The sequence below is a fragment of the Ovis aries genome, chromosome 1 (assembly GCF_016772045.2).
Source record: "Ovis aries strain OAR_USU_Benz2616 breed Rambouillet chromosome 1, ARS-UI_Ramb_v3.0, whole genome shotgun sequence".
In the NCBI taxonomy this organism is placed as follows: Eukaryota; Metazoa; Chordata; class Mammalia; order Artiodactyla; family Bovidae; genus Ovis; species Ovis aries.
In genome coordinates, this window is record NC_056054.1 from 258,891,718 (window position 1) to 258,906,342 (window position 14,625).

General features: G+C 41.1%; 1 protein-coding gene across 2 annotated transcripts in view; it reads left to right on the top strand.

Moving 5' to 3' along the window:
* Positions 1-14,625, top strand: part of CPNE4 (copine 4) — a 636,937-nt gene that overhangs the window by 468,814 nt on the left and 153,498 nt on the right. For both annotated transcript variants that reach the window (XM_027960460.3, XM_060395793.1), the window contains exons 6-7: positions 4,215-4,298; positions 7,437-7,526. In XM_027960460.3, the coding sequence (XP_027816261.1) occupies positions 4,215-4,298; positions 7,437-7,526 (174 nt within the window). The remainder of the gene's footprint in view (positions 1-4,214; positions 4,299-7,436; positions 7,527-14,625) is intronic.

Genomic DNA, 14,625 nt, shown 5'->3' on the forward strand with positions numbered 1-14,625 from the left:
GGAAGCAGCCCAACAGCTAGAATGACTTACTCTCTCAGGGCATTCACTAATTAACAAATAGCAACTTAGAGAGAAACTCAACCAAGAACTGTAGAGCCAAGACATTATGGCCTAGAGCCTGTTATACAGAGTGAAGTATGTCAGAAAGAGAAAAACGAATATCATGTTTTTTTTAAAAAAAAATAGAAAAACAAATAACACAGATATATGAAATCTAGAAAAATGGTACAGATGAACCTATTTGCAGGGAAGGAATAGAAACACAGACATAGAGAATAGACTTGTGGACACAGTGTGGGGAAGGGTAGGGTGGGATGAACTGAGAGAGCAGCATTGAAATATCGGAGAAGGCAGTGGCACCCCACTCCAGTGCTCTTGCCTGGAAAATTCCAGGGACGGGGGAGCCTGGTGGGCTGCTGTCTCTGGGGTCGCCCAGAGTCGGACACGACTAAAGCGACTTAGCAGCAGCAGCAGCATTGACATATATACACTACCATGTGTAAAAGAGCTAGTGGGAAACTGCTTTATAACACAGGGAGCCCAGCCTGTGCTCTGTGATGACCTGGAGGGGTGGGGTGGAGGAGGGGTAGGAGGAAGGCTCAAGGGGGAGGAGATTTTATATATATATACATACATACACACACACATACTTATGGCCGATTTACGTTGTTGTATGGCAGAAATCAGCACAACATTGTACAGCAATTATCCTCTAATTTAAATTCTTTTAAGTGAAAAAAACAAATAACAGAAATAAACAGTCTTTCAGAGAGTCTCACAAACAAAAATGAGTATTGATGGCTTTTCAAGGAGAAACATCCCTCGTAAACAGTGAGTTTTTGAGTGAGAGTCCTAAAGGACTATAAGTAAGGAATAAAGAAATCAGAACTACACCGGACTTCTAAAGACTTTCGAAAAAACCAACCTGTAAAGAGCTAAATCCTAATTGGATTCAGGTGACTGCCCCCTTTCTAACTGCTTCAGTTCAGTTCAGTTCAGTTGCTCAGTCGTGTCCGACTCTGTGACCCCATGAATCACAGCATGCCAGGCCTCCCTGTCCATCACCAACTCCGGGAGTTCACTCAGACTCACGTCCATCAAGTCCATGATGCCATCCAGCCATCTCATCCTCTGTCGTCCCCTTCTCCTCTTGCCCCCAATCTCTCCCAGCATCAGAGTCTTTTCCAATGAGTCAACTCTTCGCATGAGGTGGCCAGAGTAGTGGAGTTTCAGCTTTAGCATCATTCCTTCCAAAGAACACCCAGGGCTGATCTCCTTCAGAATGGACTGGTTGGATCTCCTTGCAGTCCAAGGGACTCTCAAGAGTCTTCTCCAACACCATAGTTCAAAAGCATCAATTCTTCAGCACTCAGCTTTCTTCACAGTCCAACTCTCACATCCATACATGACCACTGGAAAAACCATAGCCTTGACTAGACAGACCTTTGTTGGCAAAGTAATGTCTCTCCTTTTCAATATGTTGTCTAGGTTGGTCATAACTTTTCTTCCAAGGAGTAAGCATCTTTTAATTTCATGGCTGCAGTCACCATCTGCAGTGACTTTTACTAGAAGCTGAAGTCTCATCTAAAGCCTTTATAACTGTTTTACATTGTATCTAGTATTACATGATGTCTACCTAACAGAAACAGATGATATTAAGAAGAGGTGGCAAGAAAACACAGAAGAATTGTACAAAAAGATCTTCACGACCCAGATAATCACGATGCTGTGATCACTCACCTAGAGCCAGACATCCTGGAATGTGAAGTCAAGTGAGCCTTAAGAAACATCACTATAAACAAAGCTACTGGAGGTGGTAGAATTCCAGTTGAGCTATTTCAAATCCTAAAAGATGATGCTCTGAAAGTGCTGCACTCAGTATGCCAGAAAATTTGGAAAACTCAGCAATGGCTGGACTGGGAAAGGTAAGTTTTCATTCCAATCCCAAAGAAAGGCAATGACAAAGAATGCTCAAACTACTGCACAATTGCACTCATCTCACACGCTAGTGAAGTAATGCTCAAAATTCTCCAAGCCAGGCTTCAACAATACATGAACCATGAACTTCCAGATGTTTAAGCTGGATTTAGAAAAGGTAGAGGAACCAGAGATCAAATTGCCAACATCCACTGGATCATGGAAAAGGCAAGAGAGTTCTAGAAAAACATCTACTTCTGCTTTATTGACTATGCCAAAGCCTTTGACTGTGTGGATCACATCAAACTGTGCACAATTCTGAAAGAGATGGTAATACCAGACCACTTGACCTGCCTCTTGAGAAATCTGTATGCAGGTCAGAAAGTGACGGTTAGAACTGGACATGGAACAGCAGACTGGTTCCAAATTGGGAAAGGATTACATCAAGGCTGTATATTGTCACCCTGCTTATTTAACTTACATGCAGAGTACATCATGAGAAACACTGGGCTGGATGAAGCACAAGCTGGAATCAAAATTGCTGGGAGAAATATCAATATCCTCAGATATGCAGATGACACCACCCTTATGGCAGAAAGCAAAGAAGAGCTAAAAAGCTTCTTGATGAAAGTGAAAGAGGAGAATAAAAAAGCTGGCTTAAAACGCAACATTCAAAAAACTAAGATCATGGCATCTGGTCCTATCACTTCATGCAAATAGATGGGGAAACAATGGAAAAGTGAGAGACTTTATTTTGGGGGGCTCCAAAATCACTGCAGATGGTGATTGCAGCCAAGAAATTAAAAGATCCTTGCTCCTTGGAAGAAAAGCTATGACCAACCTAGATAGCATATTCAAAAGCAGAGACATTACTTTTGCCAACAAAGGTCCATATAGTCAAAGATATGGTTTTTCCAGTAGTCATGTATGGATGTGAGAACTGGACTGTAAAGAAAGCTGAGCACCTAAGAATTGATGCTTTTGAACTGTGGTGTTGGAGAAGACTCTTGAGAATCCCTTGGACTGCAAGGAGATCCAGCTACTCAATCCTAGAGGAAATCAGCCCTGAATGCTCATTGGAAGGACTGATCTTGAAGCTGAATCTCCAATCCTTTGGCCATCTGATACAAAGAACTTACTCCTTGGAAAAGACCTTGATGCTGGGAAAGACTAAAGGCAGGAGAAGAGGATGAAAGAGGGTGAGATGGTTGGATGGCATCACCGACTCGATGTACATGAGTTTGAGTAATCTCTGGGAGCTGGTGATGGAAAGAGAAGCCTGGTGTGCTGCAGCCCATGAGATCACAAAGAGTCAGACATGACTGAATGGGTGAACTGAACCGTCTAGTATTTAATAAAAATTAGCAAGCGTAACAAGAGGCAGAACAGAGAAACAGATAATAACAGGCCCACAGTGTCTATAGTCATTGTCAACTTGAAGAATAGTCAAAACCTAAAAGTTGAGGGTTATGTTTTATTTTGTGAAAATTTTTAGAATTTCAAGCCTGGGAGACAGCATCTCACATGACCCTGGGAGATGGAGGGTCTTTCCATCTGCTTCACGGAGGCAGGCAGGATAGCAAGTCAGGTTATAAAGAAGTTTTCAACAAGGGGCAGGTAGTCTGAACAAGGAAGATTATTGTTAATTAAGGAAAATTATTTCCTTATAATTTATTAAGGACATATTTCTTTAGATATTTGAGTTAAGAAATTTAGTGCTTTTCTATGTATAGGAAGATGCAAGAGTCTAGACTTAACTGAAGTCATTCCTTTAATATGCATCTCAGCTATTGGGGCCAGCATCCTGCAACTTGATTTTTCACATCCTTAGTTCCTCATTCACCATAGGGAGTGGGGGCAGCTTGTGGCAGCAGCTTAATGGCTGCCAGATTGGAGGCATTGCTCTTCCTTGGTTCCCTCTGGGCCCAGAAATTAAGTCTGGAGGCTCAGAATAACTGATGACTATGACATCCATGTTTACTATGGCAGGAAATACTCCATTTCACACATCAGACACAGGCTTTACAATAACTAGGATGAACCTGTTTAAGACAGCAGATACACTGCTTCTTAGAGACCTGGCATTTGAGCTGATCTTTGAAGACTGCTTGGGACTTCAATCAACCAAGTCCTTTCTTCTCAAAGGACTTGAGGGTTCAGATACAGCTCCTTCTAGCCAAAGGTGATGAAGACTAAAGCAAGGAAGGGTCAAATTCAGGGGTTTTTATCCAGGACTGTATCAAATGTGTTTGTGCAAGGGGGAGAGAAAAAAACTCATTTTTGCTTATCTATTTTAGGATTTCTTCAGTAAATCTGACCCATTTCTGGAAATTTTTCGAATGAATGATGATGCAACTCAGCAGCTTGTGCACCGAACTGAGGTGAGAAGTGATATCTTCAGTTTTGCCATCTTGTTTCCTTAAGATGATACACTGACTTTACCTTTCTTAATGTCTGTAGGTCTCCCCCAAGACCTGGGGTCTTCCTAGTCCTCTCTTTATTCTGAATGTGGGTGTGATAAGAGGAGACCCTTTCTCACACGTATTCTGCACTATTGACCTTTAATACAGAAAGCCAGCAACTTCTTAATAATAAAAATATGAATCCTAGTCAACATTTGATGAGTGTGACTAGGTACCAAGCAATCCACTGAGTGATTTTACATACATCATTTTATTTATTTCTCACAACTATGCCTTGACATGGTTATTATTACCCCATATTACAGATGAAGAAGCTGAACTTTGAGGAGGTTAATTCACCTTCCACTTCTCACAGTGAGCAAGAAGTAGAGCTAAGGTTTGAATTGTGTGTGTTTGACCCCGAGCTTTGCTGTAATTTGAGAAGCCAATCAGCCTCCCCAGGGAAATCCACACACAGTCAGGTCTGCATATGAACAGCTGCCCTGTGTCAGCAGGCACTTGATCTGGCTGTATCTCCCTCTCATACTCCTACCTTCTCTCCACATGTCTGTGAACCTCATCCTTCAGTATCCCACCCACCACTGCCCGTGACCACACACCCATTTAACAACCAACCCTAGACTCCACTTTGTATTTTATTTTCCATATAAGCTAGTTCAAGAGAGAGACTTGTTGGGGTGAGAAGTGCATTGATAAGGAGGAATGGCTTAGAGCTGAGAGAACTGCTGTGCTTGCGGTGTACAGTAAAGGAAGAAGGAACTGTCATGTCTCCTAGAGGATTATAGCGGGGTGCTGTTTCCCCATACCTCACACTGGAAATCCAGTTCCTTTTTCCTGAAGTGGTAGAGCTGCACGTAGCGTTAGGGGAACATGTCATATTTAGGGTAAGCGAAAACTGAATAATCTTGGACAGGCTAGTCTGTGAATGTCATTTGGTACATGGTTAGCATTTAATAAAAGAATGAATACAAGAAAAAAAAAAAAAGAATGAATACATGAATGGAGTTCAATATACATAGTATGTCCACTCCCTGTAATAGCACAATGTGACTCTTTGAACAGTCACAAACTATTCCCTAGGGAATAGTTTCAAATGGATAGTTACCCTGAGTGGCGCCTCATAACCACCACCAAGTAGAACTTTTTCCCCACATAAAGATTCCTTTGATGGAACAAAGTTCTTTCAGAAGAAGTAACTAAATGTTGGCGAGAATCAGAAGTCGTACCCATTCATGCCTTTGCCCAACCAATGTACAGGGACTTGAATGTACAGGGACAAAGAAGAGGGGTGGCATCATATTAGACTTCTCTCCTGATGGCATCCCTCCTTTCAGTTTTAACGCTGGTAAATTCCCCTGTTCACAGAGTCTCTAACACTTCCCCATACCCCATTGTGAGGGGATCCTGGAGTCTCACAAGAAATGTGATTGTAAAGTTTTCCAGTGAATCAGTCAACATAACATTGCTTTTTCCTCTTTCTTACTCAATAGATATAAAATAACCAGGCAATACTATTCTCCCTGGGTAAGCACATGTGTGCATACACACATACAGATTTTAATTTCAGAGGAAATTTCTAGTAGAAATTTTGATTTGCTATTGAGTTTTATATAAATGTTGCAGTGAAGCAACTTCACTCTTAATATTTCTATAAAGGTGAGAGATTTAACCAAAATAATTTTATCTAACTTTTCTTCTCACTATCACTTTGATCATTCAAGGAATGAGAATAAAAAGCAAAGTCACACAGGAACATAATTTTTCTACTCTTTAATGCACTATAGGAAATTTAATAATGAGCCTACAGTATACTCAATAATTCATCATTATATTGAGGAATTCAGAAGAAGAGGGAATCACTTATAAAATAATTATGTTGGATAGAGAATTAATTTTTTTTACAATACTAAGATTTCTGCTAACTAAAAACTTCTTATGAAGAGAAATCAATATGACAGAATTCCATTTAACTTCATTTGTATGTCCCCTGGAACAGTGGTTCTCAAATATCATGCACCAGGATCACCTGATGACCCAGCTAGGGAGTTTCTGTCAGTATATCTGGTTGGAATCTAGGAATTTGTATTTAACAAGTTCCTGCAGTCCAAGAATCACACTTTGGGACCCACCCCAGAGCATACAGTACAATCCTAGATACAGAGCAAATGAGTGATTGAGTGAGTGAGTGAAGTCGCTTAGTCGTGTCCGACTCTTTGCGACCCCATGGACTGTAGCCCACCAGGCTCCTCCCCCATGGGATTCTCCAAGCAAGAGTACTGGAGTGGGCTGCCATTTCCTTCTCCAGGGGAATCTTCCTGACTCAGGGATCGAACTCCGGTCTCCTGCATTCCAGGCAGACACTTTAACCTCTGAGCCACCAGGGAAGCCCACAGAGCAAATACTCACACATTCTAAACCAAACCAAATTATTTGAATCATTTGATGGCAGAACAAGACTTGACTCAAATGGACCCTCAGGAAGGATTTAACCAAGTTCATGATTAGTAAACCGCTTTTAAAAAGCTTACACCCCATTATAGTCTTAGTTTGTGATCCTGAAATCCTGAAGATCTGCCTTCATGCCTTCCAAGCATACTCCTAGGATTTTTCTTCTGACTTGCAATCTGATCTAACCAAGGTCACGAGTCACCAAAGACCACTAAACTTCAGCAATAGAATTTCCCACCTATAGGCTTTATGTATGCTGACCTCAGTAGAAGGGAATTTATGCCAGAGCACTGACCTACAGAATGGGAGATCCTTTATCAGAGGCAGAGGCAGCCCATCTCCTTAATCCTACCCTCTTTTGATATAGAAGGGGTCATCTCCAACACCCACATACTGTACAATATTATTGTTATTATTCACAAAACAACCACCAGGCTAGTGATCACAGGAGTTCTGCCCATAATGTTCACTTAGTGAGCACCTTTCAGAGGTTTACTACTTCAAGTTTTCCTTAAGGCACCTGTTTCAGACAATTGTCCGTTTCATAAGCTTCTCAAGCTTTCAGTGCTTCTCAAGTAGTTTTTATGTTGAAAGTAAAAATGTCAAGCATTTCCTCTCCCACCCACCACTCCTTTCTTTTTTCCTCAGGTTGTGATGAATAACTTAAGCCCAGCCTGGAAATCATTCAAAGTATCTGTAAACTCTCTATGCAGTGGAGATCCCGACCGCCGGCTGAAGGTCAGAAATCTGTCTGTCTAAGAAATGCAGTTTTACATATTTAATCCTCCTGTTTCTCTTCAAGTGAATGTTGGCAGACTCAAAATTTTCTGTAGCTTTTACCTAGATCTCTTAGCATCTTGATGAAAAAAACAAGGAGTTTCCTTCTGCTAGACCCTTTGAGGCTCCTGAGATAATAAAAGATAAATCCCAGTTGTGTTAGGTTGAGAGGCAAATCCCATGGCTTCTTGGAGAGAAATGTGGCAATAAGTTCAAGGACTAATTAGGAGTTATTATAAACACAAATACTGTTGTTGTCAGTTATCTACTGCTACATAAAATACTACTCCAAAACTTAATATTTAAAACTATAGCCATTTATTTAGCTTATGATTCTGTGCATTGGCAAGCTGAGTTCACCTAAGAGGCTCTTCTGGAGAAAGGCAATGGCAACCCACTCCAATATTTTTTGCCTAGAAAATCTCATGAACAGAGGAGTCTGGTGGGCTACAGTCTATAGGGTCACAAAGAGTTGGACATGATTGAGCACACATACACCATGCCACAAGAGGGTCTTCTCTTGGTCTTGGGTGGACTTCCTCATGTATATGCAGTCAGCCATACCAAGCAGAATGCCTCTCTTCCTGGGGTTTGTCTGGCTATCCTCTGGAATGATCAAGGTGGTGGGGACATTTGTTTCTCATCATTCAGCGGGTTAGCTTGGACTGATGCACTCAACAACTTTAAGGTCTAAAGGATCCAGGACAGAAGATGCGCATGTCTTGAGGCCCAATCTCAGACTCACATGAGGTCACTTCCTCTGTGTTCTACTGGCCAGTCACATGGCCATCTCAGATTCAGGGATGAGGAAATAGGACATGGACTCCACTTCTTGGTGGAAGGAGCTGCAGAGTATGGTGGTCACTTTTTTCAATCTACCACACATGGTTTTTGAGTATCTTGGGAATGTAGAAGTTGGAAGAAAAGATGCGTTATGACAATCAGGATGACCAAAGAGGACAATAGGCCAAGTGCCAGAAGCAGATGCCCAGAGGCATTCCTTATGGTCCTTGGTCTGGCTCTCACTCTACCTTAGAAGTCCAGAAGCTCCATGCTGTCAGTGTCCCAGAGGTTATTCTGTCAATCAGGATGACTACGTAGATTCAATAGAGGCCAGAGCTATAAACCAAAAGATCAGCTGGTTCATGTTTAGTGAAAAACATGGCCCTCAGGCAGACTCGATATTCGTTATCAGCTTTACCAGGTCATTTTCTCCATGTGGGTTAACTATGGGGAAGACAGTTATTAGGGAGTGTGTGAGAGCCTGAAAACAGAGCCAAAGAAGCTGGATAATGGAAATGGTTAATGGCTTCAGACTTTAAAAGCCTGGGACACCTACCACCACGGTGGAATAATAATAAGCAGACTAAACATTCATATTGGGGGCACCAGCTCCCCTGGAAAGTGTTGGATGGGCACTGCCAATGCCTATATTTGTAACTTTACACTTTCCTTACCCTTTTTGCCCTGTAAACTTCTTCTAGTGGATATAATTATTGGATTTGTCAATGTTACCCTTCATATCAGAATTCTATCTGTCGGTTACTCTCAGACTCTTCATGTGACTGTACATCTATGCTTAAAAACATTGTTTGGACTTTGTACTATCTGTGGACTTGCTTACTTCTGTGATCTGGATGAAGAGTTCAGAGTTATCCCTGATATCTCTTGTGGAAGCCTCCACTTTCACTGCAACTGTCTTTCATGCCAAAATCAAGACTCCTGGTTATTTGGCCCTCAGGTATAAGCTCATATGCAGGGTAGCCAAGACCTACAGCTTCAGGTCTGAGGTGGGGACTGTCACCTATACTCTGAGCCACCACATCCCACTCCCAGGAAGAGAAATGGACCCTTTGGGACAAAAATAAGATAATGCCTATATAAACCACAGGTCAACTTAGTCATGGGGCATTGCTAATTCAATAAAAGGAGATGTTATCTGTAACTGAGTAAATAACAAATATGTGGAAAAGGAGCATTTTGTGGTTTTTGAGTGCTCTGCTGTCTGTCTGTAGGGACAAGTGGGAATAAAAGAGAGACAAGAAGGAAGGAAGGAAGACACCGACAGAGAAACAGAGGATCGGGATTTCTCAACAGCTACACCATTGACATTTGGGTTTTTTTTGACGGGGGGGCAGGGGAAGGGGTTATCCTGTGCATTGTAGGACGTTTGGCAGCATCCCAGGCTACTAAACACTAGTAGTAGTACTTTACCCCCATCAGTCATACAGCCCAAATTATATTCAGACATTACTAAATGTCCTGTGGAGGGTAAAATTGTTTAGAGAATCACCTAGAAGACTGGTTAAAACAGATTATTGGGCATTACCCACAGGGTTTCTGAACAAGCAGGTGTGGATTGAGCCTGAGAATTTGCATTCTCCAACTTCCTGGGTGATGTTATGTTGCTGGTCCCAGACCACACTGAGAACCCTGGTACAGACATTTGCTCCTTCATTATAGCCCTTCCTCAACTCAGTGCCCCCCACCACTTTCCACCATCCAGTCTCCCCTCCACAGTCTTTTCTCTGCCCAGCATTCATGCCCACCCTGCCCTCCCCAAGCCTTCAGGACTTGACACATGCCTCTCCCAAGCTGGGATGCTTTCCTCATTCTTCTACTTTTCTTGGATTATCATCATCTGCTACTTTCTTTCAGATCTCTTCAATATCCCTCCACTTCCAGAAACCTTCCCTAATGTCTTTTGCTTCTATGGGTGCCCTCCAGTTCTCTGCATCCACCTCAGGGAGACACCTCTCCACTTGTTTAGAACATTTCTGTTTCCATCTCTCTTTCCTGAGCAGGTGGCTCGTTCTTCCTGGTTTGCTCCTGCAGGATGAGAACCATGTTTCTTTTCATGCATATCCATGCACCCAGCCCAGTGCTTGGCACAGGGTACACACAGTAGCTGTTTCTAGAGGGAATGGATGGAGAACAGGGAGGTGCTAAAAGGTTGACAGCACCTCATTGGGCGAGAGGGGATACCCAGGTATGCTGAGCTCTCTAGGTGACAAACCCAATATCATCACTCACCTGTAGCTTTTTTGAGAGGCAGGAGAGACTTCCTATGTTATTCTTTATTTGTATTCATTATTTTGTCACAAATGCCATTGTGAAATTCTCATAGTGTTGTTCCTCTTTAGCTTTCCCTAATATAAAATGGTGTCATATGTCATCTTGGAAGGCAGCACCTCCTTGCCACCACAAAATTTAAAAATAAAATAAAATAGAAAGTGAACTTTTAAATTAAAAAAAAATTTAAGCCCTCTGTCCATTTATATTCTCAGTCTTAGCAAAATTCTAACAATGAGATCTTGGTCCCAAATAAGACTTGATATCTTTAGCTCTCATTTATTCAGGGTCACAGTAACACCAAGTTGAAGTAAAACCAGGGCTTTCTTTTGTTTTATTTTTCCTATTCCTCCTTTGTGGGGAAAATTTTTTAAACAAATAAGTATTTTTCAGAAATTGATGTTTTTATTTATTTATTATGAAAATTTTTAAACATCTGTAAAAGTAGTCAGTTATCTGTTTACGATAGCCAAGACATGGATACAAACTTAATGTCCATCAACAGAAGAATGGATAAAAAAGATGTGTTACATATATACAATGGAATACTACTCAACCTAAAAAAAAAAAAAAAGAAATAATGCCATTTGTAGTAACATGGAAATGCCTGGAGATTATCATGCTGAGTGAAGTAAGTGAGACAGAGAAGGAGAACTATTGTATGACACCTCTTTATGCAGAATCTAATAAGAAATGATACAAATGAACTTATTCACAAAACAGAAAGACTCATAGACTTAGAGAATGAATTTATGGTTGCCAGATAAGAAGAATAGGGGGTAGGGATAGTTAGGGAGTTTGGAATGGACATGTACATGGACATGTACACACTATTATATTTAAAATGGATAACCAACAATGACCTACTGTATAGCACAAGGAATTCTGATCAATGTTATGTGGCAGGCTGGATAGGAGGGAAGTTTGAGAGAGATTGGATACATGTATCAGTTCAGTTCAGTTCAGTTCAGTCACTCAGTCGTGTCCGACTCTTTGCGATACATGTATACCTACGGCTAAATCCCTTTGCTGTCCACCTGAAACTATTATAACATTGTTACTCAACTATATTCCTCTCATCCTCAATCTTTCCCAGCATCAGGGTCTTTACAACGAGTTGGCTTTTCAGATCAGGTGGCCAAAGTATTGGAGCTTTAGCATCAATCTTTCCAATGAATATTCAATGTTGATTTCCTTTAGGATTGACTGGTTTGATCTCCTTGCAGTCCAGGGGACTCTCAAGAGACTTCCCCAGCACCACACTTTGAAGGCATCAATTCTTTGGTGCTCACCCTTCTTTATGGTCCAACTCTCATATCCATACATGACTACTGGAAAGGCCACAGCTCTGACTATACAGAAATTTGGCAACAAAGTGATGTCTCTGCTTTTTAATATGCTGTCTAGGTATGTCATAGCTTTTCTTCCAAGGTGCAAGTATCTTTAATTTCATTGCTGCAATCACCATCTGCAGTGATTTTGGAGTCCAAGATAATAAAGTCTATCACTATTTCCATTGTTTCCCTATTTGCCATGGATTGGTGGGGCTGGATACCATGATCTTAGTTTTTTGAATGTTGAGTTTTAGCCAATATTTTTCACTCTCCTCTTTCACATTCATCAAGAGGTTCTTTATTTCCTCTTCGCTTTCTGTCATAAAGGTTGTATCATCTGTATATCTGAGGTTATTGATATTTCTCCTGGCAACGTTGATTCCAGCTTGTGACTCATTCAGCCCAGCATTTCACATGATGTAATCTACAAAGAAGTTAAATAAGCAGGGTGACAATAGCCTTGATATACTCCTTTCCCAATTTTGAGCCAATCTGTTGTTCCATGTCCAGTTCTAACTGTAGCTTCTTGTCCTGCATACAGATTTCACAGGAGACAGGTAAGGTGGTCAGGCATTCCCATCTCTTTAAGAATTTTCCAGTTTGTTGTAATCCACATAATCAAAGACATTTGCATAGTCAATAAAGCAGAAGTACTTTTTTCTGGAATTCTCTTCCTTTATATATGATTGAACAGATGTTGGCAATTTGATCTCTGGTTCCTCTGCCTTTTCTAAACCCAGCTTGTACAACTGGAAGTTCTCAGTTCATGTACTGTTGAAGGCTGGCTTGAAGGATTTTGAGAATTACCTTGCTAGCATGTTAAATGAGTGCAGTTGTGTAGTAGTTTGAACATCCTTTGGCATTGCCCTTCTTTGGGACTGGAATGAAAACTGACCTTTTCCAGTCCTGTGACCACTGCTGAGTTTTCCACTGAGTGCAGCACTCTAACAGCATCATTTTTTGGTATTTGAAATACCAAAGCTCAGTTGGAATTCCATCACCTCCACTATCTTTGTTCATAGTAATGCTTCCTAAGACCACTTGACTTCACACTATAGCCTGTCTGGCTCTAGGTGAGTGGCCAAACCATCCTGGTCATCTGGGTCATTAAGACCTTTCTTATACAGTTTTTCTGTGTATTCTTGCCACTTCTTCTTAATCTCTTCTGCTTCTGTTAGGTCCTTACCATTTCTGTCCTTTATTGTGCCCATCTGTGCATGAAATGTTCCCTTGGTATCTCCAATTTTTCCCATCCTATCGTTTTCTCTATTTCTTTGCATTGTTCACTTAAGAAGGCCTTATCTCTCCTTGCTATTCTCTGGAACTCTGCATTCAGTTGTGTATATCTTTCCTTTTTTTCCTTGGCCTTTTGCTTGTCTTCTTTTCTCAGCCATTTGTAAGGCTTCCTCAGACAACCATTTTGCCTTTTTGCATTTCTTTTTCTTGGGGATGGTTTTGGTCACTGCCTCCTGTACAAACCTCTGTCCATAGTTCTTCAGGCACTCTATCAGAGCTAATCCCTTGAATCTATTTGTCACTTTTGCTGTATAAGGCATTTGGTTTAGGTCACACCAGAATGGCTTAGTTGTTTTCCCTACTTTCTTCAAATTATGTCTGAATTTTACAATAAGGAGCTCATGATCTGAGCCACAGTCAACTCCAGGTCTTGTTTTTGCGGACTGTATAGAGCTTCTCCATCTTCGGCTGCAAAGAATATAATCAATCTGATTTTGGTATTAACGGTCTAGTGATGTCCCTGTGTAGAGTTGTTTCTTGTGTGGTTGGAAGAGGGTCTTTGCTATGACCAATGCATTCTATTGGCAAAACTCTGTTAGTCTTTGACCCACTTCATTTTGCACTCCAAGACCAAACTTGCCCGTTATTCCAGGTGTCTCTTGACTTCCTACTTTTGCATTCCAGTCCCCTATGATGACAAAGACATCTTCTATTGGAGTTAGCTCTAGAAAGTCTTTCAGGTCATCACAGAACCATTCAGCTTCAGCTTCTTTGGCACTAGTGGTTGGGGCATAGACTTGGATTACTGTGATGTTGAATGTTTTGCTTGGAAATAAACCAAGATCATTCTGTTGCTTTTGTGATTGCACCAAATTAGTGCATTTTGGACTCTCTTGTTGACTATGAAGGCTACTCATTTCTTCCAAAGAATTCTCACCCATGGTAGTAGACATGATGGTCATCTGAATTAAATTCACCCATTCCTGTCCATTTTAATTCACTGATTCCTAAAATGTTGATGCTCACTCTTGCCATCTCCTGTTTGACCAAGTTCAATATACCTCGATTCATGGACCTAACATTCCAGGTTCCTATGCAATATTGTTCTTTACAGCTTCAAAATTTACTTCCATCACTAGACACATCCTCAACTGGATATGATTTCTGCTTTGGCTCAGCTTCTTCATTCTTTCTGGAGTTATTTTTCTGCTCTTCCCCAATAGCATCCTGGTCACCTACCAACCTGAGGGGCTTATCTTGCAGTGTCATATCTTTTTGCCTTTTCATACTGTCCATGGGGTCCTCAAGGCAAGAATGCTGAATTTGGGTTTTGTTCATTGAAATGTGTGTACCCTGTAAATAGCTAGCTGGGTTTGATCAGATTTAGGGGTTGTTTTGTAGCAAGAATGTTTTACAAA